General features: G+C 39.6%; 1 protein-coding gene across 1 annotated transcript in view; it reads left to right on the top strand.

Annotated features, from left to right (window-relative positions):
• Positions 1-27,340, top strand: part of LOC126194632 (transportin-3) — a 202,484-nt gene that overhangs the window by 107,340 nt on the left and 67,804 nt on the right. The window contains exons 11-13 of the mRNA XM_049932800.1: positions 2,580-2,680; positions 7,049-7,183; positions 21,923-22,063. Coding sequence (XP_049788757.1) covers positions 2,580-2,680; positions 7,049-7,183; positions 21,923-22,063 — 377 coding nt within the window. The remainder of the gene's footprint in view (positions 1-2,579; positions 2,681-7,048; positions 7,184-21,922; positions 22,064-27,340) is intronic.

Genomic DNA, 27,340 nt, shown 5'->3' on the forward strand with positions numbered 1-27,340 from the left:
CTTACTGAAATTCTGGGTATGCTGGATTGAGTATGGGCAGAATTGGACTTTCAGTTCAGTGTGTGTCCTGTGATGAAGAATGGACAAATAGAACATTTGTAAACATTGTAAAAATACTTTGAGTGTTTTTCTTTCATGTATTGTATCATTTGTTACATTGCTCTTGTGTATTTACTTTTAAAAATGTTTTGAAATGTTTCATGGACTTTCTAATTACCTTGCAGTCTGTTGTCAGCTGTTGGGCACACAGCACTGTAAATGGTAAGCAACTACTGGGTCTAACAGTCTGCAGATAATATTTTTTTCTACTAGACCAAGAATATATTCAATTAAGTTTGCTGCCAGTTATCCTGTATCCGTAATTTTGTTCTTGGAGTTGAGTTGAGTTGAGTTCTTAGCACCATTTTTACCATCCTGTATTATTCCTGAAGCCATTTTTACCATCCTGTATTATTCCTGAAGAAATACTACCACCACCACCACCACCACCACCATGATGAACTACAGCCTTGTTTGAGAGTGATCATTGAGCTAAAAAGTCTTAAATTGTTGAGCAAAATAATTTTATTGTTTCTTTAATGGTATTATTATTTTACAAAGTGGTGATGTTTCTGTGTCTGTTTATCTTCTGAGCAATAACATCAGTATAATATATATCACAGGGTAATGTAAATGGATAGATAAAAAATGTACCAGAGCCAGTGGCTCCTTCTTCTGACAGAGAAGCTGAAGTGGAAGGAAGAAGAGTGAAGGAAAATGACTGGAGAGGTTTAGGAAAAGGAGTACAATTCAGAAAAGTCACCCAGAACCCCGGGTGAGGGGAGACTTACTGGACAGGATGAGCAGGAAAGACAGATTGTTGATTATTTTTGTTGTTATATGTATATCACAATGTGATGATGTAATGAATGTGTTGTTGACCCATGGTCGAGGGGCAGCGTCATTTGATTACCAATCAAAGATCCTGGGTCTCAGGATCAATTCCAGCCAGAATATAGTATAACACAGGATAGATGAAGTAATAAGGAAATAAAAAGTATGTTAGCACGGCAAAGAGAGCATGGCTTGCCAAAAGAAGTATGTTACTATCAAATATTGGTCTTAATTTGTGGAAGAAATTTCTGACAATATATATTTTTATCACAGGTGTGCATGTTAGTGAATCACACACTTGGGAAAACCAAAAAAGAATAGAATCAATGCATTTGATATGTGATGTGTAGAAGGATCTTGAAAATTAGATGGATTGATAAGGTACAGGTTGAGGAGGTTCTCCACAGAAGTGGTAAAGAAGGGAATATATGGAAAACTCTGACAAGGAGAAGGGGCAGGATGATAGGACATGCGTTAAGATATAAAGGGGGTAACTTCTGTGGTACTGGAGGGAGCTATAGAGTACAGGGAAGAGAGAGTTTGGAACACATCCAATGAATAATTTAGTGTGCAAGTGCTACTATGAAATGAAGAGATTGTTGCAAGAGAAGAAATTTTAGCATGTTGCTCAGAACCAGCTAGAGGATTGATGATGCAAAATAAATAAATAAACTGTCAGTGCATTGATAATGTTTATTGTGCTCTTATGCTTTCACAGTCCGTACACCGTCATTGTTCATCCAATGCACCACTCATTTTGTAGCTGTAACATGACAGTTTACTGTGAAGGAAAGATTGATAGCATTTTAGTAGCATAAGATAATTTACTTTATAAGTCATTGCAAAGTGCATATTTTCCTCTCGTGAGAAAAAGATTAATATTACATGTGAAAGCTTAGCTTCCTCTTTGTGTATTCGCACTACATAAGTGATCTTGCTGTTCAAATGGCTCTGAGCACTATGGGACTCAACTTCTGAGATCATCAGTCCCCTAGAACTACTTAAACCTAACTAACCTAAGGACATCACACACATCCATGCCCGAGGCAGGATTCGAACCTGCGAATCTTGCTGTTGGCTTACTACAGCATGTGTCCTATGCTCTGAATATCTGCTGTCATCAGCTGGTGAGATCACGTGGCATGAGATATAATTGGCTTACAAAAGGGCATCACAGACTTGATTTCAAAGCTCCAGAAACTAATGTGCAGTGTTCGGTGCAATTCGAATTTATACTTCCCATAATATGAAAATATTCAGCTTATACGTTGCTGATATCAAACGCCATTCCAAAATTTCTCTCCTTTTCTTTCATCAAACACCGTTCCAAAACTTCTCTTTTTTTCTTTCATCAAACACCGTTCCAAAACTTCTCTCCCCCATCCGCCCCCCCCCCCTTTTTTTTCTGGGAAGTTCTATACCAGTGTATGAAAGGTTAACCATTCAAAGGATTAATGAGTTTTGCAGTTCTGAGGGAAAATCTATGGAAAACATACTGTTACTTAGCACGGAAAATGTGTATTTTTGCCAGAGAAAAAGTATATTTTTTAAACGGCATATCTGGGAATAATCTGAGAATTTTTTTCCTTGTCCGCTTATACACCCTGTGTTACAATTGTGTTTTTGTGATTCTCTTGAAAGGACTGTATTGTATGAAGTTAGCTTGGTTATTTTAGTTTGAATTAATGCATAATGTTGTCTTACAGGTGTTTCTGTGATTTTGGGTCGAATGCCACCAGATCAAATACAGCAAGCCATGAAACAAATCTGTTTCTTTCAGATTAATCCTTTGTGTCAGTTGGTTGAGGTATGTAACCACTTGACAAGCCAATAATATGATACTGGTAAATTTGATTGGAATAAAATAAAGGAATGAGTAAATATAACCAGCCACTATGCAGTGGAAATGTTAAGCAGAAAACTATTATCACAAAAAGTCGCCACTATATTATGAGTGTGTTTACTTTACTCATTGTGTAGCAGTCATGAGTTGGTGGTGTCAAACACATTCTTGAGAATTAAACTATAGTCAAAGATGAATGGGGGGAAAGTACAAACTGGGAGCAGTAGACACACAGGCAAAGGTCACACCAGTATTAATGTTTATGCCTGGTTGTTTAAGAGGAAATTGGCAGTGAAATAGTACATCATACAGTATTTGAAAATCTAACAAGTGAGAAGAGAGAAAGAGGAGAGGTTTGCTGAAAAGCTAGAGCAATGTGTAAAAGTTAATGTTGTTGCATAATATGCAAAAGCAGTGTCCAAAGAAAGAAAAGAGAAACTACACAGCATAAAAATGAGAGAAAATGGGAACTTTAGGTTTGGAGGAACGAGGGGCAACCAAAATGATGGCAGGTATGTGTTGTAGAACAAGTCATTCATGCTGAACAAGTGCAGTAGTAAGTTACTGGAATAATTTCTTTATCTGTAATCATCCACCCATCTGTCTGTTTTTCCTGGCAGCTTTATAGTCACCATACTATAAAATCTGCATAGAGGCTACGTGCAGGAAAGTGTATGAATGAATGTTCTGACAGGTGGTTGACCTTAGACTTACTATAGGTCTTACAGGTGATGTAGGTTTGAGTACGCAGTAGCAGTAAGTGCTTAGGACAAGCCGTGTGTTGGAAAGCTAATTAGAAGATCTGAATCATTTGACAAGGAACAGAAATGAGGACACTGTTACCTCAACAAGAATGTAACAGAGATTGAAAGAGCAACATAAAGCAGCTCAGGGTGAGGTGAGGACATATCTCAATCTAGCATACAGTTTCAGAAAATCATAGCCCAACTTTTTCAGGATAGCCTTTTATTGCATAACAAGAGATTTTCTATTTTGTGTCAACGAAGTTTCAGTAGTTCTCAATGGCTGTGATGGAAAAGGAAATCATGTTGAGGTGCAGCCTGATACTGTCATTTGAAAGAATTGGAGACAGTTATAAAATTGTTTTGTGTATGGGAGGGGACCTTGAAAATAATCAGAATACACTTCCTGCAATCAGATGGGCAGTAGTGATGTGTTCTTTCACTACCGTATTTACTCGAATCTAAGCCGCACTCGAATCTAAGCCGCAGCTGAAAAATTAGACTCGAAATCAAGGGAAAAAAATTTTCCCGAATCTAAGCCGCACCTGAAATTTGAGACTCGAAATTCAAGGGGAGAGAAAAGTTTTAGGCCACACCTCCAAATCGAAACAAAGTTAGTCCATTGTGATATGAGGCACAATTTAGGTCGAATGAATGACAATACAGATACAGTAGTTTGGTTCGAGTCGTAAGCTTTGCAGTTAAGCTTTACCAAGTAGCCATTGCTATGCGTTTTTATACGGGTACCATTCATTTTTCACGTGCTTCGTCTGGTTTGAATTGATTGCTTATTTTTCTTTGATCTAATAAGTGCCATTCTCTTTGTTATAGGTGTTTACGTCACTCTAAGCTGAAAATGTATTACTGTACAATTTTAAAAAAAAAGAGAGGAATCGTCTCATTAGCGAAGCAATGGCAAGAGACTGCTATTTGTTGTTATTTACACTGCTGCTTTCTTTGATAATGATCAACAAAAACCAAATAATAAACTGCGCGTGATAGAAGATGTACTGAACGAGAATTTAGCGAAAATTTTTCTCTGTTGAAAATCTTTGCAGACGCCTCTTTTGTACATTACTTTCTGCACAGAAATTAGAGTCATCTTAGATTTAAAAATCTACTCAATTGCCGTGCTTCATTTCTGACTGTATCACTATTAGGCATAAGAATAATACGAATATAAACATGACATGATATGTGTATTCTTCCGCATTTGCTGTTGTCTCACTCTAGTTTCGTAGTTTATTAGGCAGACAGGATTTAAATGAGTTAGCAGCAAACACGAAAGAATACATGGCAAAATGTTTATGTTGGTGTTATTCTTATGGTGAACAGAATACTGCATGTGATTCACAATTCATAAAAGTTCCCATTAGCAACCATCTCTTCTCACAGGTAGGAAAAAATTCAGAATGTATATTGACAAACATTGCAAACAGTCTTGCAAGTCGGATTTTCGTAGTACACTGAAAAGCTGCTACATTCTAAGATGAACAATACGGAATTTGTATTTACTTCATTGGATAATGTATGAAAATGCAGTGGTCGAAATTCGGGGCGGAGAAAAAAGCTCGTCTTCCACCTTTTTTTAAATTTATTTACTGAGGCAGAGAATTTGGCGCCAGAATTTATCTTTGTGTCTGCAAAGCATGCCTGTGTAGCGCTACATATATTCGACAGCAGAAGTTAGTTGCGGCGGCACCTACCAACATATTTCAGAACTTCCGCTTACTTTGCACTCGATTCTAAGCCGCAGGCGGTTTTTGGGATTACAAAAACCAGAAAAAAAGTGCGGCTTAGATTCGAGTAAATACGGTAGTTGTCTCTACTGCTTCTTGTTTGAAAACAGTTGACCAAATGTTATCCATAAGAAGAATCAGTTTGGTTGAAATGTGTGTTGAAGGAGCTGCAGATTTTATGACGACTTAATAATATTAATTTCCATAAAGAATGGTTGTTGCAGTGCATATTTTATGAACAACTATTGCACTAAGCAAATGCTAACTACCCATGGTAAGTTACAAAACATATTCAAGGGACTGTAAATTTTTGTTGACATATATTAACATTTTATTTTGAAAAATGAGTATTGTGCAGCAGTATTGCCCATTGTTTGCTAAAATAATTGTGTAAGGTACTGCCGGAAAAGTAGCCTATATCATGACAAGAGGCTCCTCAATCATTACAACCTGTCTGCTCATACATCAATGACATACACACAGTTTTTGATAATGACTTCACGAGTGTTTCATGCCTAGCCTTTTAATAATATCTGGCCCCCCTGGGACTTTTTCCTGTTCCCTAGAATGAAAACAGTCAAAAGGGAAAAATTTTCAGCACATGTAAGAGGATTCATCACCCCATCTCTCCACTCAGAAATAAGATTTCTTGTCAGTTTTCGGGCACCAAGGGTATAGTGGGGAAGTATGTAACTTTATCCTATATGTTTGGTATTAATCATTATTGAATTAGATCTGTATTTAAGTAGAGGTTTGTCGACCAGTGACACAGAGTGAATATCAAGAAAGAAGGCAAAAGATTCAAGAAGACAAGCTATTGTACAGATATTTCTTTTTATAAAAAATATATATTCTGACAGCTGTCGAAAAGTAATTCTTTATTTCAGTTGGAAACCCTCACAGGCATCATTAAGACGAATAAAACCTGGCCTTGAGATGTATAAAAGCACAAAAGAAATTGTTTTGGGGATAGTTGTATTATTCTAGCAGTTTACGGGGGGGGGGGGGGGGGGGGTCAGTAATGCAGCCTCAGAATTGTACTAGACAAAAAAGTTTGCAGTTTATGAGAACAAGATGACTTTGTTGAATCCTGGACCCTAGAAAAGTCACAAGAGGAAAATATATTCTGGTCACAAAAGATTGTACCTCAGAGATAAAATGGTCATTAGGTATTTTAGAAATGATTAGAAAGCAAGGACACAGATTTTACTATGGCTGCTTACTGATTATATCAGCTGATAGGCAGTGTACAATGAAAGGTTGCATCATAGAAAAGTAGCGTGATAAAGCAATGGATGCAAATTACTGAGGGGCCATAGGATTGGTAATGTATTTGTATGAAATTTCTCTACAATGTTGTAGATGTTTATCAGCAAAAGGCTGAATGTAGTTATGAGTGAGTAGTGGTGGACCAACTTTGGATTGTGTTGAAATACTTACAGGTGTACAAAGTTGATGAATGTCCATTTTCATAAAACTATCCATTGTAGGCTTCCACCGACATTTTATATCCAGCAAGCTTTCACCATCTTTTCTCAGATACTTTGAATATGGTTCCATTTTATCCTAATACTGAAATAACTTAGATATTAGCTGCTGAAGTTTTCTGCACCATTACTCATGTTGGTAGCCTGAATTCCTCCAGTCCTTATCTTTCTTTGCCATTTTTTATTGTGTCTGAGTATATTTTTGTGATCTTTTTATTTAATTGTAAGTGTATTAATTAATGAAAACAAACTTATACATGAGCAGAAAGGGTATTTTACATCCTTTTATTTAATGTTGTTAATTAACTGCCTTTCATGTTATGTTGGAGGGATTTTCATTTTTGTGCTAACGTTTTGATGCAGAATGATGTGAAGACTGAGAAAGGAACAAAAACTGATCCTGTTCTATGGCTTGATAGACTGGCAGCCATCTTCAGGCACACAAAACCAGTTGTAGAAAATGGAGAAGTCCATCCTTGTCAAAGTGTAATTACAGAGGTAAGGGATCAATTTGAAGCAGGTTGTGTTACTTTGTATGTAAGTTGTTGTTCCTGGTTTATTCATAAGAGATACAATTCAGCTAGTATACATGAATACCTTCAGATTTTTTGTTCTGTCACTCATTGAGAAATTCATCAGAGAGATGTCTGAACTATAGTGCCAGTCATTAAGGTAGCTAACATAAAAATTTTACTTATTGTATGTATACGTAATCGCAGGAAGAATACTTGATTATATTTATAGATTATTAGCGCATGTACAGAGTGCAAAACTTAGATGGTGAATGCTGTCATTGGAAGGAACAACAGCTGAGCCTATACAGACGAACTGGGGTTTGACAACAGGTACAGGTATGTCCTTTCTCACTGCTTCAATGCTGTGCCAAACTTAGTTAACTATTGTGGCTAGCAAATGGTGGCAAACTAGTCTCCTGACAACCCATGGCCACATCTTTTCAGTGGGGAAAGATCAGGAGAACATGGTAGCTACAGCAACAGTCGAACCGTTGACTGTTGCAGAGAACTCAGGAAGGGGCAGTGACTAGCCATAAAGCATCAGAAATGGAATGGCAGCTGTCAATATTGCTGATACGTGAACTAGACACGATGAAGTTGTTTATCAAGTGACACCCTATACGATCAAGCTAGGTGCTGGGCGCATATGTTGATGATGAATGCCTCCACATTTGGATAAATCCATTGTCATGCAGAGCCAGGACTTACCTGAGAAGACAACACGGTGCAGCTCCTGTGTACAGTGTTCTCATTAGGTGCACCATTGTTGACCCTCCTCTTTGCAGCAGTATCACGGGCAGCTGCAACAGTAGTCACCATGCTGGCAATCTGTGGTACTCCAGATGTAATTGTCTTGTCCTCGTGGCCTTGCAGTAATCACACCATTTCCAGAGTCAAGATAAGTGACAGGGTGTAACATTCTGCACGGTTGTGCAAAACATATGTCTGCCTTTTTGTACCATAGTCACACTTGGCCATTGAGATCCTGATTAGCATTGAGAATGGCCTTCCTGAAACTACTCTGGTCTATATTTACATGAAAGTTTTGGCATTCTGACTAGTGTGATAATCTCAATAAAATACAATTGTGCTGCTGCTGAATTCTGTCACGTGTTAGTAGACAGATCTCATTGCAAGAGTTGTAACATGATCTCACAAACAATATTCATATGCAATTTCCAATTCAGAAAACCCCTGTTTAATGTTCGCTTTTGAACAGAATCGAGATCAGTGGCTCCTAAACTTTCCGAGACGCTTACTCCTGAGACTAATCAGATATTAGGTACTACCCACCTCTGCCCCCCCCCCCCCCCCCCACACACACACACACACCACCACCACCACCACCACCACCACCACCACCACCACAAACATCAACACCTAAGTAAAATTTAGACTTGAAAAGAATTTTTTTATGACTTTCATTTTTAAAACAAAAAAGGTAATATATACTTAGTTTTTGTAGGTGTTTTCTTAAACCAAAAACTAATGAGTCAAAGACAATTGCTACTGTTTATTTCAACCTTTTTTTACAGCATGACTAGCTTAGCACTCGCTGCTTTGCTTGCGTAGACTGTGTGTAGTCTACCGTATTTACTCAAAAAAAGCCGCACTCGAATCTAAGCCGCACCTGAAAAAAGAGACTCGAAATCAAGGAAAAAAAAATTCCTGAATCTAAGCCGCACCTGAAATTTGAGACTCGAAATTCCAGGGAGAGAAAAGTTTTAGGCCGCACCTCCAAATTGAAACACAATTTAGGTCGAATGAATGACGATACAGCTACAGTAGTTTGGTTCGAGTCGTAAGCTTAGCAGTTAAACTTTACCAGGTAGCCATTGGTATGCGTCAGGCGCTCCGTCCGTATTTATACAGGTACCCTTCTTTTTTCACGTGCTTCGTCTGGTTTGAATCGATTGCATATTTTTTCTTTGATATGATAAGTGCCGTTCTCTTTGTTATAGGTTTTTACGTCACTCTAACCTGAAAATGCATCATTGTACTGTGTCATGCATTGTTTGTCGCATTCTGATAATGTGTGTTTACGACCTATCGCCGCTCGCGGCATGGCTTGCTTTTGTGCGCGCTACCGCTTCTTACGATAAAAAAAAGAGAGGAATTGTCTCATTAGCGAAACAATGGCGAGAGACTGCTATTTGTTGTTACTTACACCGCTGCTTTCTTTGATAATGATCAACAAGAACCAAATAATAGACTGCGTATGACAGATGATGTTCTGAACGAGAGTTTAGCAAAAATTTCTGCCGTTTGAAAATCTTTGCAGACGCCTCTTTTGTACATTACATTCTGCACAGAAATTAGAGTCATCTTAGATTTAAAAATCTAGTCAATTGCCGTGCTACATTTCTGACTCTATCACTATTAGGCATAAGAATAATACGAATATAAACATGATGTGATATGTATATTCTTCTGCGTTTGCTGTTGCCTCACACTAGTTTCGTAGTTTATTAGGCAGACAGGATTTTAATGAGATAGCAGCAAACACGCAATAATACATGGCAAAATGTTTATATTCGTATTATTCTTATGGTGAAGAGAATACTACATGTGACTCACAATTCATAAAAGTTCCTATTAGCAACCATCTCTTCTCACAGGTAGGAGAAAATTCAGAATGTAGACAAACATCCCAAACAGTCTTGCCAGTCGGATTTTCATAGTACATTGAAATGCTGCTACATTTGAAGATGAACAATACGGAATTTGTATTTACTTAGTTGGATAATGTATGAAAATGCAATGGTCGAAACTCGGGGCAGAGAAAATAGCTCGTCTTCCCCCCCTTTTTTTTTTTAAATTTATTTACTGACTCAGAGGTTTTGGCGCCAGTATTTATCTTTGTGACTGCAAAGCATGCCTGTGTAGCGCTACATATATTCGACGGCAGAAGTTAGTTGTGGCGGCACCTACCAACATTTTTCAGAACTTCCGCTTACTTTGCACTCGATTCTAAGCCGCAGACGGTTTTTTGGATTACAAAATCCGGAAAAAAAGTGCGGCTTAGATTCGTGTAAATACGGTACACAGATTTTTTTTTCTTTACAAATTTTTATGTTGTTCGCAAACTACAGCATGTTTATTTCTGAAGATTTAGCTTTAAAAATGTTTTAATGTCACAGAATATTTTCATAAAATATTTCATCCCTTTTACACCACTTTGGGCTTGAATTTCCAAAAACACTGAAACTTATTTTATTGAATATTGGGCTCCATAAGGTTCCCTTTCTGTGCATCGACCATGGAATATAAAATTATAAATAATGTCGCAGCCAAGGAGCCAAATTTATATTTTCAGAGTTTTAGTTTCAAATATGCTTTTGTGATGATATATTTCCATAAATCATTGAAATAAACGTCAAACATCTGTTATACACTCCTGGAAATGGAAAAAAGAACACATTGACACCGGTGTGTCAGACCCACCATACTTGCTCCGGACACTGCGAGAGGGCTGTACAAGCAATGATCACACGCACGGCACAGCGGACACACCAGGAACCGTGGTGTTGGCCGTCGAATGGCGCTAGCTGCGCAGCATTTGTGCACCGCCGCCGTCAGTGTCAGCCAGTTTGCCGTGGCATACGGAGCTCCATCGCAGTCTTTAACACTGGTAGCATGCCGCGACAGCGTGGACGTGAACCGTGTGTGCAGTTGACGGACTTTGAGCGAGGGCGTATAGTGGGCATGCGGGAGGCCGGGTGGACGTACCGCCGAATTGCTCAACACGTGGGGCGTGAGGTCTCCACAGTACATCGATGTTGTCGCCAGTGGTCGACGGAAGGTGCACGTGCCCGTCGACCTGGGACCGGACCGCAGCGACGCACGGATGCACGCCAAGACCGTAGGATCCTACGCAGTGCCGTAGGGGACCGCACCGCCACTTCCCAGCAAATTAGGGACACTGTTGCTCCTGGGGTATCGGCGAGGACCATTCGCAACCGTCTCCATGAAGCTGGGCTACGGTCCCGCACACCGTTAGGCCGTCTTCCGCTCACGCCCCAACATCGTGCAGCCCGCCTCCAGTGGTGTCGTGACAGGCGTGAATGGAGGGACGAATGGAGACGTGTCGTCTTCAGCGATGAGAGTCGCTTCTGCCTTGGTGCCAATGATGGTCGTATGCGTGTTTGGCGCCGTGCAGGTGAGCGCCACAATCAGGACTGCATACGACCGAGGCACACAGGGCCAACACCCGGCATCATGGTGTGGGGAGCGATCTCCTACACTGGCCGTACACCACTGGTGATCGTCGAGGGGACACTGAATAGTGCACGGTACATCCAAACCGTCATCGAACCCATCGTTCTACCATTCCTAGACCGGCAAGGGAACTTGCTGTTCCAACAGGACAGTGCACGTCCGCATGTATCCCGTGCCACCCAACGTGCTCTAGAAGGTGTAAGTCAACTACCCTGGCCAGCAAGATCTCCGGATCTGTCCCCCATTGAGCATGTTTGGGACTGGATGAAGCGTCGTCTCACGCGGTCTGCACGTCCAGCACGAACGCTGGTCCAACTGAGGCGCCAGGTGGAAATGGCATGGCAAGCCGTTCCACAGGACTACATCCAGCATCTCTACGATCGTCTCCATGGGAGAATAGCAGCCTGCATTGCTGCGAAAGGTGGATATACACTGTACTAGTGCCGACATTGTGCATGCTCTGTTGCCTGTGTCTATGTGCATGTGGTTCTGTCAGTGTGATCATGTGATGTATCTGACCCCAGGAATGTGTCAATAAAGTTTCCCCTTCCTGGGACAATGAATTCACGGTGTTCTTATTTCAATTTCCAGGAGTGTATGACCTTTTAATAGTACTACTGGTTTCACAACATTAGAGTTGCATATTCAGGTACATTCTGTCTCAATCAGATGAGTGCATTGGATGTCCCATCATTCCATCAGATGATAATAAATTAATTGACATAGTGATTACAGTCAAAATTTGAAACAGGCTGAATGAATATGACAACCATAAAACTGGGTCAGCTTGGAACGGATCTGATGTGTAAGAACTGTCATGTTCAGCTGCCAGCAGAGTACTGAGCATGTGCGTGAGTGATTTGCGTATCACGTTTTAGCAACGTCACTATCCAGTCTTCCCTTTCCAGTCACAAATAGCAAAGATTGGTTCTGCAATATAAAAATGCTGAAACATGAGAGGCTAACCCCCTTTTGGGTAATGGAAGTATTGAGACAACAGCAAGAAGTTTTCTTCAGCCGAGTCTGCAGACCCTTAGTTAATGCTTGTGATAAAGGAGTTACAGAATTTTGTTGACACTGAGGCACATTTTGCAAATTAGATCATCAAAGTAAGGAAATTGTGGGATCCATGCACAGATAATAGAACACTGAGAAAACTACTCAGATGTCGTATCAGCTCATCTTCATGTACAGCTAACCTTCTTGTTCTCTAAAAGTGTTAGTTGTTTTAAGGCTGCCAGCCTGTGATTAGTTCAGAGTAATACATAATACCTTCATTACCCAGATTTGTATTTGGATTTCTACATTTTCTGAAAGAGCTTAAAGGCCCCTCCTCTGAGCTCTCAATTCTCTGTCCCCATTGTCATGCTGTTCTTCGTCTCTCCCCCCTCCCTCAACCACCACCACTTCACCGTTCTTCCCTCCACCATCCCCCTTACACAGACTGCCTTGGTATGGCTAGCCCATGAGGATTTATGAGCTGCCAAAAGAGAGAAGTGAGGGAAGATGGAGGTGAGCGGAAGTATGGTACTGCGAGAATAATTTGTCAGAGTACTGAAAAGTCTTTAACTTAAAAACAAGCCCCCTGGAGTAGATGACATTGTGGCAGAACTATTGATAGCCTTCGGAGAGCCAGCCGTGACAAAACTATTCCATCTAGTTTGAAAGATGGATTAGAAAGGCAAAATACCTTCAGACTTCCAAGAAGAATATAGTAGTTACAATTCCAAAAGAAAGCAGGTGCTGACAGGTGTGAATATTACCAAACTATGAAATCAATGAGCCGCTGTTGCAAAATACTAACACAAATTCTCCACAGAAGAATGGAAAAACTGATACAAGATAACATTTGGGAAGATCTGTTCAGATACCAAAGAAATGCACGAACATGCAAGGCAATACTGCCCCTATGATTTTTCTTAGAAGATAGGTTACAGAAAGGCAGACATACTTTTGTAGCCTTTGTAGACTTACAGAAAGCTTTCAACAATCTTGACTGGAATACAGTCTTTGAAATTGTGACAATAGCAGGGATGAAGTATCGGGAGTGAAAGGCTACTTTCAACTTTTACAGAAACCAGACAAGAGTTATAAGAGAATTAATGATTCTATTGGCAAATATTGGTCCTGTGACCAACTCTCTGTATTGCCATGATAGGAAGAAAAATCAAACTCGATGTCCACAGAGCAGTTCATATGTGAAGTGCCAACTGCACCTACCATCCAACCATTCATTAGTAACTTGGTTATAGGACCAATATTTGCCACTAGAGAAGTGTGATGACAATGCAGTGGATCACCAAAAAGGGACACATTTGAATAAAGTGATTTAGACATACTCTTGAAGATTTTACCCTTAATTCTCCTTCACTGACCAGCCCCAGTCTCACTTTCTGTCCGAAGTTGAAGGAGGACTTACAAAAATTGGCAGTTATGAGAGTCGTGGGGTATGAAAGAAAAGCAGTGATTGAGAATGTGTAGCTAATCCATTTCACGTGCTTGTGTGCTGTCAGTAGCTGGTGTCTCTTCTGCCCTTTGTTGTAGCTGCCTTCAAACTGTTGGTGACAAATGAATACTCCCCATAATGTAGCCCACATGGTATTTAAAGCTAGAAATTAATCACTTGTACGCCCACTTTTGTCATATTCACAATTGATGGCCAGTTCAGGTTTCACAATTCTCTTTTGTAAGCAGATTAGGAAAACTACATACTGCACTTCACTGCAGTTCTTGCTATAAACTTTCTGTGCAGTAGACCTACTCTTCATGAAATAATTAACAATAGTTCATTGAGTCAGTGGACAATAAACTTAATCTCACAAGTGCAGTTACAATGTTGAGTGGTAGAATAATTTCACAAGAATGACAAACTGTTTTTCATGTTGAACAAAAAATTGTCACAGTTGAATATAGTTGCCCAGTAAAACTTGTTGACGCTAATTAGCACATTCTAAGAGCAGATTTTACTTTAACTTACAATGTTGCTGCACTATTGATGGAGACTTTTTGATATTGACACAGAGGTGTTAGCAGACTTTAACACAGTCTGTCATAAATATCTGACATGTTTGCTCACAGGTCACAGACTTCTTGATCCATAGATGTTGCTCAATTTAGTTCTGACATGAGACCTTACAGATCAGGTACACAGAGATGTCCAGCATTTCTTTCTGACGACAGACTCTGATATGAAATGGCATAATGATGTTGCTAGATTGTTTGCATGTTGGAGACTGGTGAATGATGGCTTCTTAAAGCCAGGCTTAAGAATATGATGCAATTTCTGAAACTACATAATCAGCTAGGTTAGATTTTGCTACTTTTCATAGACAATAAGATTTTTACTATTATCTGGTTTATGAAAAATTTTTAAGATTAAAAAATTATAAAAGCATGTGGAATATTGTAACTCTTCAGGCTTTCCCGGCGATCTAATGACATCTTGGGTTGTCGGGTATTCTGCCGGATATCAGCGTCGTACTTGCACGATATTTCGGTCACGTAGCTCGTAACCTTCATCAGGTGCGACCTGAGACTGCTCCTCGAGTGGACCTGGTCCAGTATTTATGTCTATGGCCTTCCCCCTCCACCAATGGCTGCAGGCGCTTCCTCTGTGGGCCGCGCCCATTCCCTGCGACCTGCTGGAGCGTTGCTGCTCCGTTTTCCGTCCACTGCGGTTCTAGGTGTTCCCTCTGCGGTCTGCGCCCACCAAACCCGCTCCTGGGGGTTTCATCTACGGTCCGGGGTACCAAGTGTTCCCCCTGCGGTCCGCGCCCGCTCACCACGACCTGTTGGAGCGTTGGCGCTCCGTTTTTCGTCCGCTGCAGCTCTGGATGTTCCCTCTGCGGTCCGCGCCCACCAGTCCCACTTCTGGGTGTTCCATCTTCGGTCTGGTGCGCCTGGCAGTACGTCAGGGGCTCATTTTCCATCTCCATGTCTGGTTCTTCTGTTTGTGTAGTGTTGCAGCTGGCCCCGTTGCTCCTTTAACAATTCCAGAGCCGTATCCCAGGCTCTGCTTAGCTGGTACCCTGTGTCACGGTTCATAAGATCGTCAGCCATTTTAATTTCTATCGATTCTCTTATAACACTGTCCCAAAATCTGGGTGTTTGTGCTAGAATCTTGGTATCCTCATACTTCATGGCATGATCTAGTTCTAGACAGTGTTCAGCAATGGCTGACTTAGTCATCTGTCTTAATCTAGTGTGCCTCTGATGTTCTTTGCACCTGATCTCCACAGTTCTTGTCATCTGGCCAATGTAGGACATGCCACATTGACAAGGTATATTGTAAATCCCTGGTTTTCGTAACCCCAGGTCGTCTTTGACAATCCCCAGCAGTCCCCCGATCTTGTTGGATGGACAGAAAACACACTTGATATTGTGTTTACGGAGGATCCTACTGATTCTGGCAGAAATAGAGCCAGCGTAGGGTAGATATGCCACCTTCTTTGCTTCATCTTGGTCTTATTCAGGAACCTGTGGTACAGTGGCTGGTTGGAGTGCCCTCTCAATTTGTCTGTCTGTGTACCCTTTCTTGGAGAAAACTGTTTTGAGACGTTCTATCTCTATAGGTAGATTCCCTTGGTCTGACAGGGCCCGTGCTCTGTGGACCAAAGTCTTCAGAACCCCATTCTTCTGTGCAGGGTGGTGACAGCTGCTGGCCTGCAGATATAAATCAGTGTGTGTTGGTTTTCAGTACACACTGTGGCCAATTGATCCATCTGCTTTCCTCTGGACTAGTAAATCCAGAAATGGCAGCTGGCCATTCTTCTCCAGTTCCATGGTGAACTCGATATTAGGGTGGCATGAGTTAAGATGTTCAAGAAACTCATTGAGCCTGTCCATCCCATGTGGCCAGATCACGAAGGTGTTATCCACATACCTAAAGAAGCATGTGGGCTTAAATGTGGCTGTCTCCAATGCCCTCTCCTCAAAACTCACTATAAACATGTTGGCAACCACAGAGGACAGTGGGCTGCCCATAGCAACACCTTCAGTTTGCTCGTAATATTGGTTTCTGTACAGGAAATACGTGGATGTCAGTGTATGACTGAACAGGTCCAACAGAGCACCGTCAAATTTCTCTGCAATCAGTTCTAGTGAGTCCTTCAGTGAGACCCTGGTGAACAGCGATACCACATCAAAACTAACCATGATGTCCGAATCTGTGATGTGCAGTTGCTTGAGGCGTTGCAGGAAATCTTCTGAGTTGCGGATGTGGTGAATACATTTCCCCACATATGGAGACAGGAGACCTTTCAAGTACTTGGCTGTTATGTACGTAGGTGCCCCAATATTACTGACAATTGGACGTAGGGGCACGCCCTCCTTCTGTATTTTAGGCAGACCATACAGTCTAGGTGGCACTGGCGCTTTTTCCCGTAGTTGTCTGATGATCTTATCGGGCATCCCTATTTCCTTCAAGAGAGCACTAGTCTTCTTGGCCAACTTGCCCGTGGGGTCACACTCCAGAATTCTGTATGCAGGGTCCTCCAAAAGTTGGCGTACTTTCTCATCATAATCCACCCGCTGCAAGATGACAGTGGAGTTCCCTTTGTCTGCTGACAGTACCACAATGCTGCACAGTGTGTACCGAAAACCAACACACACTGGTTTATATCTGCAGGCCAGCAGCTGTTACCACCCTGCACAGAAGAATGGGGTTCTGAAGACTTTGGTCCACAGAGCACGGGCCCTGTCAGACCAAGGGAATCTACCTATAGAGATAGAACGTCTCAAAACAGTTTTCTCCAAGAATGGATACACAGACAGACAAATTGAGAGGGCACTCCAACCAGCCACTATACCACAGGTTCCTGAAGAAGACCAAGGTGAAGCAAAGAAGGTGGCATATCTGCCCTATGCTGGCACTATTTCTGCCAGAACCAGTAGGATCCTCCGTAAACACAATATCAAGTGTGTTTTCTGTCCATCCAACAAGATCGGGGGACTGCTGGGGAGTGTCAAAGACGACCTGGGGTTACGAAAACCAGGGATTTACAATATACCTTGTCAATGTGGCATGTTCTACATTGGCCAGACGACAAGAACTCTGGAGATCAGGTGCAAAGAACATCAGAGGCACACTAGATTAAGACAGGTGACTAAGTCAGCCATTGCTGAACACTATCTAGAACTAGATCATGCCATGAAGTATGAAGATACCAAGATTCTAGCACAAACACCCAGATTTTGGGACAGTGTTATAAGAGAATCGATAGAAATTAAAATGGCTGACGATCTTATGAACCGTGACACAGGGTACCAGCTAAGCAGAGCCTGGGATCCGGCTCTGGAATTGTTAAAGGAGCAACGGGGCCAGCTGCAACATAACACAAACAGAAGAACGAGAGACATGGAGATGGAAAATGAGCCCCTGACGTACTGCCAGGCGCACCAGACCGAAGATGGAACACCCAGAAGTGGGACTGGTGGGCACGGACCACAGAGGGAACATCCAGAGCCGCAGCGGACGAAAAACGGAGCGGCAACGCTCCAACAGGTCGTGGTGAGCGGGCGCGGACTGCAGGGGGAACACTTGGTACCCTAGACCGTAGTTGAAACCCCCAGGAGCGGGTTTGGTGAGTGCGGACCGCAGGGGGAACACCTAGAACCGCAGCGGATGGGAAAACTGAGCAGCAACGCTCCAGCAGGTCGCAGGGAATGGGCGCGGACCACAGAGGAAGCGCCTGCAGCCGTTGGTGGAGGGGGGAATGCCATAGGCATAAATACTGGACCAGGTCCACTCGAGGAGCAGTCTCAGGTCACACCTGATGAAGGTTACGAGCTACGTGACCGAAATATCGTGCAAGTACGACTCTGATATCCGGCAGAACACCCGACAACCCAAGATGTCATGTGGAATATTGTTTAGCATTCAGAGTTGGAAATCCCGTACTTGTGAATATGGTATCCATCTTGAAAACACTCTTTAGGATTGTAAATCATCCAAAATCTTAGTGTCTTAATTAATTAGTGAGATTGTCATCTGATTCAGAAAAAAGTATATTAACACAGGTAGATTGTCAAAGTTAGGAATTTGTAAGCATTGATGTGGAATAGGCAATTGAAACTGAAGTTAGTGAGATATCTACTTCCCACTGAATGGAACAGTATTTTTTATTCTATCTGTTAGCTCAAAGTTTTTCTCCATTACTTACTGCAGTAAGAATGTCAATTAGCCATAACTCTTAATTAAATGAGCTTTTAGTGAAACTAATTTTACCATCATAATCAGGACAATAAATAACCAGCTAACTATAAATTTAACTGGAACTAGCCGAAATAACATTTCAGGTCATTCATGTACATTTTTACTTGTGTAGCTGCATTAAAGCAAAAAAAAAAAAAAAAAATAATAATAATAAATAAATAAAAATTTCATAGGAGTAGAAAAATGTAACATCTGAAGTTTCCAGCTTGCTGTGTTTCAAAGGAAGTGAGACAGGGTTATTGCTTATTTGCAATATTATTCGGTCCATAAAGTGAGCTCGTAATAAAGGACACCAAAGAAAAATTTGGAGAAGGAATTAAAATTCAGGGAGAAGAAATAAAAACTTCTGAAGTTTGCTGATGACCTTGTAGTTCTGTCAGACACATCAAATTACTTGGAAGAGCAGTTGAGTGGAGTGGACACTGTCTTGGGAAAAAGGAGGATGTAAGATGAACATCAACAAAAGCAAAGCAAGGGTAAAGGAATGCAGTTGATTTAAATCAGGTGATGCTGAGGGAATTAATTAGGAAATGAGAGAGTAAAAGAAGTTGATGAGTTTTGCTATTTGGACAGTAAAATAACTGGTGGTGGCTGAAGTAGGAGGATATAAAATGTGGACTGGTAGTTTCGAGAAAATGGTTTTTGAAAGAGAGAAATTTGTTAACATCGAATATTAGATTTAAGTGTCAGAAAGTCTTTTCTGCGAAGTGTTTGTCTGGAGTGTAGCCTTGTATGGAAGTGAAACATGGACGATAAACAGTTAAAGACAAGAAGAACATAGACACTTTTGAAACATGATGCTACAAACAACTGCTGAATTTTAGATTGGTAGATCATGTAATTAATAAGAAGGCACCGAATAGAATCGGGGAGAAAAGAAATTTGTGACATAACTTGCCTAAAAGAAGGGATCTATTGATAGGGCATGCTCTGACAAATCAAGGGATCACCAGTTTAGTATTGGAGGGAAGCGTGGGGGGTGAGGGCAATTCTAGTGAGAGATAAGTACACTAAGCAGGTTCAAATGGATGTGTTTTCTAGTAGTTACTCGGAGATGAAGAGGTTTGTACAGAATTTAGTAGTATGGGCAGCTGCACATTGAGATTGAAGGCGGCAGCAGCGACGACGACAACAACAACAACAACAACAACAACATGAACCTACCTGAGCTGTAAGCCAGCCCCAATATGTAGCAATCATCACAGCCTTCTGGGTGGTGAGGGCAAAATCCCATCAAATAATTTAAAAAAGCAAGAAAACATTGTAGGAGTATTTCCTCAAAACTATGTAATACTTCACAGTATTAAGGGAATCTCAGGTGGATATCTGAGTAAGGCAGGTGGATAGCCATTATCAATGTAATGAGAAAGAGTTGTGTTCAGACCAGCCATAGAGAGACAGCCCAGACATTGATGAAATATTTTGCTCAAGTGACCACCACTGTCATCTAATATCCAGGTTTTAGTCACCATAGAGCTATTGCTAAGAGGAAACTTAACGTTTTTGTTCCACTAATGATGAACATTACAACAACCCCTTCTGATCACGGTGACTACATTCAGCACTGCCTGCTGCAGCATGTGACACAAGCAACAGATCACAATAATTCATTACACCAGCACCTCATAAGGTGACAGAAGAATCCCCCTCACTTGGTTCAACCTAATATGGGACATGAGATGGTTGCCTAACTTTCTCACAGATGCTAAACAAACAAGCTTTCTGAACAAATGATGGATCATACATATTAATGATGGATCATACAAATCAAAGTAGTTACCATAGTGATTTGCCCTCACTATGTGCATGGGAAAGATGTAAAGGTGTAAAAAAAAAATAATGAACTGCTGCATCATTGTATTCTTGATTCCTGACTACTTGGCCCTGAAGAAATAGGACTGACTAGATAAGTAGTACCATTGAGGTCTCTTTTTGATCTTGAGATGGCTTATGAGGGCATGATATCCTTGAACAGCATCATCAGTTACATCCGTAGCCCAAAAAGTTTTGATGCAGGATTAATAAAAATTAAAGATAGAGATGTTGATGCTTCAGTTGTTCCATATAGTCTCACCCTCTTGAATGCATGCTCATTGTTTTTGTTTGGGAGTCAAGGTGTGTGGGACAAGCTCTGCACATACTTTTCTCATCTTCAAAACTTCCTTCAGAATGTCTTGAACTCTTGATTTAGTGATGTTGCTCCGTTGTGATTTGTCTCGACATCGTTAACAGACAATGAGCACACATCCACTATTTAACACTGCCTGCGGATAACTGACTGGTTGTGGGTGCATGTGGATGCACATGTGTGCGTGTGCCTTTGTATACGTGTGTGCTCTAGGTCAAAAACATTCTGTCCTAAATGAGTTACATTCTGTCAGAACTTTCCATACCACATTGTCAATTACCTTATCTTACACAAGAAGTTAAATGCCAATCTTATTTCCTTCCTTTATATATCAGCGTGTTTCATTTTGAAAGAATGGTCCTGATCTTAGCAGGGTTAATAAAGCAACGATTAAAATAAAAATTTGTATTAATGGTTTGGCTGGAGAGTTTCCATCTATTTTGTCTGATTAAATTCATTGTTATATGACAACTACTTTTTTTATTCTGTTCCAAGATCTACCAGAAGTATTCACTGGGAATTTTAGTATGCTGCTTGAGTAGTATAAAAGAGGCTGATATTACAATTATTCTGTTTTGCTAATATTACAGTTATTCTGTTTTGTAGCTCTATGCAGATTTTGAAACACCTTTGTGTGCATTTACCCCTTGTAAGGTGGTTTCTTTATTTTCATTTTGACTGTTTATGTGTGGGGGAACAGTGGTGAAGCTGTAAAGACAGTGCACCATAGTGGTGTGAAGGGACTGTGGAAACAGCATGTCATGGCACAGTGGTCATGCTCAGTTGCTGCTGCAGAGTGTGATTGCTCTTCATATTTTGCTCTCACTATTAATGTGTCGTAGAGCTGAACATTGAAGCAGATTAATTTGAGAGTGATCCATAGATTCATCATGCGAAATTAATATGCAGATAACATTTTGTTTATAATGTATCAGAATTACTATTTTATTGACACTAAGCATTGTGTGAAGTACCTTATTTGAAGTTTCTGTTTGGCGTGACTACACCTGCACACAAAAACAAAATTGAAAATAGCTTCAGAGACAGTAGAGATTACCATTTTCATTCATTGCATTTCATTCTGAATGCTGTGTTATTAATAATGATGATTTTGTATTTACTTTCAAGTGCTTTTGTGTTTTTAATGTAATTTTATTTTGTAGGTGTGGCCTGTACTTTCAAACACTTGCAATAAATATCAGGCTGATATTCGTGTAATGGAGAGGTGCTGTAGATGTTTAAGGTTTGCTGTTCGGTGTGTTGGCAAACAGTCTGCTCATCTGTTAGAACCTCTTGTGAAACAGGTAAATTTGATTTTACAAATTGCTATTTTTATTGCATTATATATTGCAATTAAATTTACAGATATGCACACAATGTACTTCCATTGTGTTGTTCTTTGTAAGTAGAGTATTTAACAAAAAATTATTGGGTCTTTTAAAAACCTGATGATACAGTATTCTGACATTGTTTACTACTTTTGGATGAAAGAAGACCATTCACTGAAAAGCAGAAGTATTGAGTTGTACACACACACACACACACACACACACGTGGGTTTGCCTTTATTCAACATATCTTCTAAGATTAGCCATACAGTCAGTTATGCTTTGCTTGGTCCTGCGTTTGTCCAGAGCCCTTGTTCTGTAAATAATTTCTGTCAATATTTTGCTAGTGGGACTTACCAAACTGATTGTTTGGTAGTATTCACACATATCAGCACCTGCCTTCTTTGGAACTGGAATTATTACATTCTTCCTCAAGTCTGAAGGCATTTCGGCATATCACATATCTTGTGCATCAAGTGGAATAATTTTGTAATGGCTAGCTTTCCCAAGAATCTCAATAGCTCAAGCGGATGCCATTTGCTCCCATGGCCTTGTTTCCACATAGGTCTTTCTCTGTCAATTTTCATCTCACGGTATCATATTTCCATGTCATCTTCACCTACTTCCTCTTCTGTTACTATAATATTGTCATGAAGTTTCTTATTCTTATATAATCAACACATTAAAAATAAAACTGTACAAAGTAACAGTTGATCAAGGCACTGAGATGCATAAGAGCCAAAGCACACACACAAAGTTTTGATAAAAATAGATGTCTATGAAAATCAAATTTTTAGTGGGACTGATTTGTTTTTGAACCAAGTCACATCATCATGTATTTCCTATGAAAAAAATAATCTAACCACTTTATCTTTTGAAATTTTAATTAATATTTATGATTATTATTATTATTTCTTTACTTTCTCAGACGTTAAGTCTGGTTAAGAATGGAAAGTGACGCGGACCTTGATCAAGCGTCACTTCCTATTAACTGTACGGTATGTGTTATATTGCATTTAGGAACTTTCGGGTAGTTGAAGATGTATCAATAATTACGGATTTCTGTAGTTGTATATATATGTTTGGATGTAGCTGTATTGCATTGATGTACTGGTGGATATTGTGTGGTATGACTCCTGTAGTTGATAGTATAATTGGTATGATGTCAACTTTATCCTGATGCCACATGTCTTTGACTTCCTCAGCCAGTTGGATGTATTTTTCAATTTTTTTCTCCTGTTTTCTTTTGTATATTTGTTGTATTGGGTATGGATATTTCGATTAGTTGTGTTGATTTCTTCTTTTTATTGGTGAGTATGATGTCAGGTTTGTTATGTGGCGTTGTTTTATCTGTTATAATGGTTCTGTTCCAGTATAATTTGTATTCATCATTCTCCAGTACATTTTGTGGTGCATACTTGTATGTGGGAACTTGTTGTTTTAAAAGTTTATGTTGTAAGGCAAGCTGTTGATGTATTATTTTTGCGACATTGTCATGTCTTCTGGGGTATTCTGTATTTGCTAGTATTGTACATCCGCTTGTGATGTGATCTACTGTTTCTATTTGTTGTTTACAAAGTCTGCATTTATCTGTTGTGGTATTGGGATCTTTAATAATATGCTTGCTGTAATACCTGGTGTTTATTGTTTGATCCTGTATTGCAATCATGAATCCTTCTGTCTCACTGTATATATTGCCTTTTCTTAGCCATGTGTTGGATGCCTCTTGATCGATGTGTGGCTGTGTTAGATGATACGGGTGCTTGCCATGAAGTGTTTTCTTTTTCCAATTTACTTTCTTCGTATCTGTTGATGTTATGTGATCTAAAGGGTTGTAGAAGTGGTTATGAAATTGCAGTGGTGTAGCCGATGTATTTATATGAGTGATTGCCTTGTGTATTTTGCTAGTTTCTGCTCGTTCTAGAAAGAATTTTCTTAAATTGTCTACCTGTCCATAATGTAGGTTTTTTATGTCGATAAATCCCCTTCCTCCTTCCTTTCTGCTTAATGTGAATCTTTCTGTTGCTGAATGTATGTGATGTATTCTATATTTGTGGCATTGTGATCGTGTAAGTGTATTGAGTGCTTCTAGGTCTGTGTTACTCCATTTCACTACTCCAAATGAGTAGGTCAATATTGGTATGGCATAAGTATTTATAGCTTTTGTCTTGTTTCTTGCTGTCAATTCTGTTTTCAGTATTTTTGTTAGTCTTTGTCTATATTTTTCTTTTAGTTCTTCTTTAATATTTGTATTATCTATTCCTATTTTTTGTCTGTATCCTAGATATTTATAGGCATCCGTTTTTTCCATCGCTTCTATGCAGTCGCTGCGGTTATCCAATATGTAATCTTCTTGTTTAGTGTGTTTTCCCTTGACTATGCTATTTTTCTTACATTTGTCTGTTCCAAAAGCCATACTTATATCATTGCTGAATACTTCTGTTATCTTTAGTAATTGGTTGAGTTATTGATTTGTTGCTGCCAGTAGTTTTAGATCATACATGTATAGCAAATGTGCGATTTTGTGTGGGTATGTTCCAGTAATATTGTATCCATAATTTGTATTATTTAGCATGTTGGATAGTGGGTTCAGAGCAAGGCAGAACCAGAAAGGACTTAATGAGTCTCCTTGGTATATTCCACGCTTAATCTGTATTGGCTGTGATGTGATATTATTTGAATTTGTTTGGATATTAAATGTGGTTTTCCAATTTTTCATTACTATGTTTAGGAACTGTATAAATTTAGGATCTACTTTGTATATTTTCAATATTTGTAGTAACCATGAGTGGGGTACACTATCAAAAGCTTTTTGGTAATCAATGTATGCGTAGTGTAGCGACCTTTGTTTAGTTTTAGCTTGATACGTCACCTCTGCATCTATTATCAGTTGCTCTTTACATCCTCGTGCTCCTTTGCAACAGCCTATTTGTTCTTCATTTATAATTTTGTTCTGTGTTGTATGTGTCATTAATTTCTGTTTAATGACTGAAGTTAATATTTTGTATATTGTTGATAGGCATGTTATGGGGCGATATTTTGCTGGGTTCGCTGTGTCTGCTTGATCTTTAGGTTTCAGATAAGTTATTCCATGTGTAAGTGTATCAGGGAATGTGTATGGGTCTGCAATGTAACTGTTAAATAATTTAGTTAGATGTGAATGTGTTGAGGTGAACTTCTTTAACCACAAATTTGCTATTTTATCATTTCCAGGGGCTTTCCAATTGTGAGTAGAATTAATTGCTTGGGTGACTTCATGTTGCAAAATTATCACTTCAGGCATTTGTGGTATCATCTTGTATGTGTCTGTTTCTGCTGGTATCCACTGTGCATGCCTGTTATGTTGTACCGGGTTTGACCATATGTTGCTCCAGAATGTGTTCCATGTCTGTTATGTTTGGTGGATTGTTTATTTTAATGTGTGTGTTATCTATTGTCTGGTAAAATTTCTTTTGGTTTGTGTTGAATGTTTGGTTTTGTTTCCTTCTATTTTCACTTTTTTTTGTATCTTCTAAGTCGTTTGGCTAATGCTTGTAATTTCTGCTTCTTTTCGTCTAATTGCTCTGTCGCTTCTTGTTGTGAGATTTTACCTAACCTTTTTCGTTTTTTTTTCCGAGATTTCATTTCTTATAAATTGTGTTAGCTGTCCGATGTCTTTTCTCAGTTTTTCTATTCTGATCTGTAGCCTGTGTTGCCATGCTGGTTTTGTGGGTTTCTTCTGTGTGTTGGTTGGTTCTGATCTCTGTCTAGTGTGTATATTTAGTGTAGTGAGTGCTCCTATATAAACCAGTAGTTGTAACTCTTCCATAGTTGTGTTTTCATTTATTTTGTTGTGTATGATTGTGTTGATAGTTTTTATTGTTGTTTCGACTTGTGGGTTATTTGGTGGTCTATGCAAGAATGGTCTAATGTCTGTATTTGTGTCTTTGTATTCTATATATGTTAGCTGAAATTTTTCTTCTATATCTAACATGTGTGTCACTTCATGTTCTATTTGTGCTGTGCTGGTGGCTGTCTTAAGATTTCGTTTTCCTCTGATTGTTTAATTGATGCGTGTTGTTCTTTGTTTGTTTGCTCTGGGATGTTAGAGTCCATTACTGTATTTTCTTCTTCTTCTGATTGCACATTATTTTGTTCCAGTATTTGTTGTACTTGTTGTTTGATGTTTTCTAATTCTGACTGGGGTATCCTGTTATTTTTGATTATTACACGGATCTGATCAGCTAGTCGTTGTTCTGTTAAAAATTTTAATTCTGGGTATCTGGTAATAAATGTTGTGTATACTTGTGATCTGTATCTAGTTGTGTTGGTTCCTAGCTTTGTTGCTTGGTAATAACAGAACATGAGATGTCGATTAACTTCATCTGACCATCTCATCCTCTGTCTTTGTTTTCCTTCTAGGGTGGTTGCAGGAAGCATATCCTGCAAAACACCTCTATTTGGATTTAAATCATTTTCCACTTGGCTAGCAGTGTCGTTACCATTGTGGGCGGGCATAGGGTTCAAGCGTCATCCCCGACCATGACGGCGCTTGTCCGAGGCTTCTTTAGTTCTGTCCTGAACCAACTAATCACACTAAAAGGGGGGTTAGCCCTATTAGTGGTTTGTTCTTTTCATCGCCTTTTACGACTGGCAGAACATACCGGAGGCCTATTATTTTCCCGGGCCTCCACGGGGATTATTATTTTATTATTATTATTATTATTATTATTATTATTGTCAATGTTAATTCACAAAATTTTCATATTTAGGCTAGTGACAATAGTGTCTTTTTGATAGTTGTAAAATTTGTAATAAACGTGAAACTAGAATCAGAACATAAAGAAGATACTAAATGCACCACACATACAGTTATGACCAGCTCGAACTCATCATAGTCATTGTTATCATCTTTTTCATTAAGCATATTCTCTAGCTTGAGGTTCAGATAAAAATTCCGACCTACTTCTGATGAAGAAGTACTGCCACTACATATGCGATGTAGACACTAAATTATGTGGGCAATCCCAGGTAACAATTTAGCAGTGCTTTGTTTGCATAGAGAACTGAATATTGGAGAAATTGGTGAGGCAGCTTTTCATTAATCTTCATTCATACAAGGTGGGCCTACAGCACAAATAAAGCTGGTTCACCATAATATCAACAGATGTCAGGAATATGCATAAATGCCACAATATCAAAATTGAAGATGGTGTGCTTTAGGGCCTTACGGTTCTCATCACCTCAATTCATTGAACTCGTTGAATGATTTTT

Source organism: Schistocerca nitens, chromosome 7, assembly GCF_023898315.1.
Source record: "Schistocerca nitens isolate TAMUIC-IGC-003100 chromosome 7, iqSchNite1.1, whole genome shotgun sequence".
NCBI classification, from domain to species: Eukaryota; Metazoa; Arthropoda; class Insecta; order Orthoptera; family Acrididae; genus Schistocerca; species Schistocerca nitens.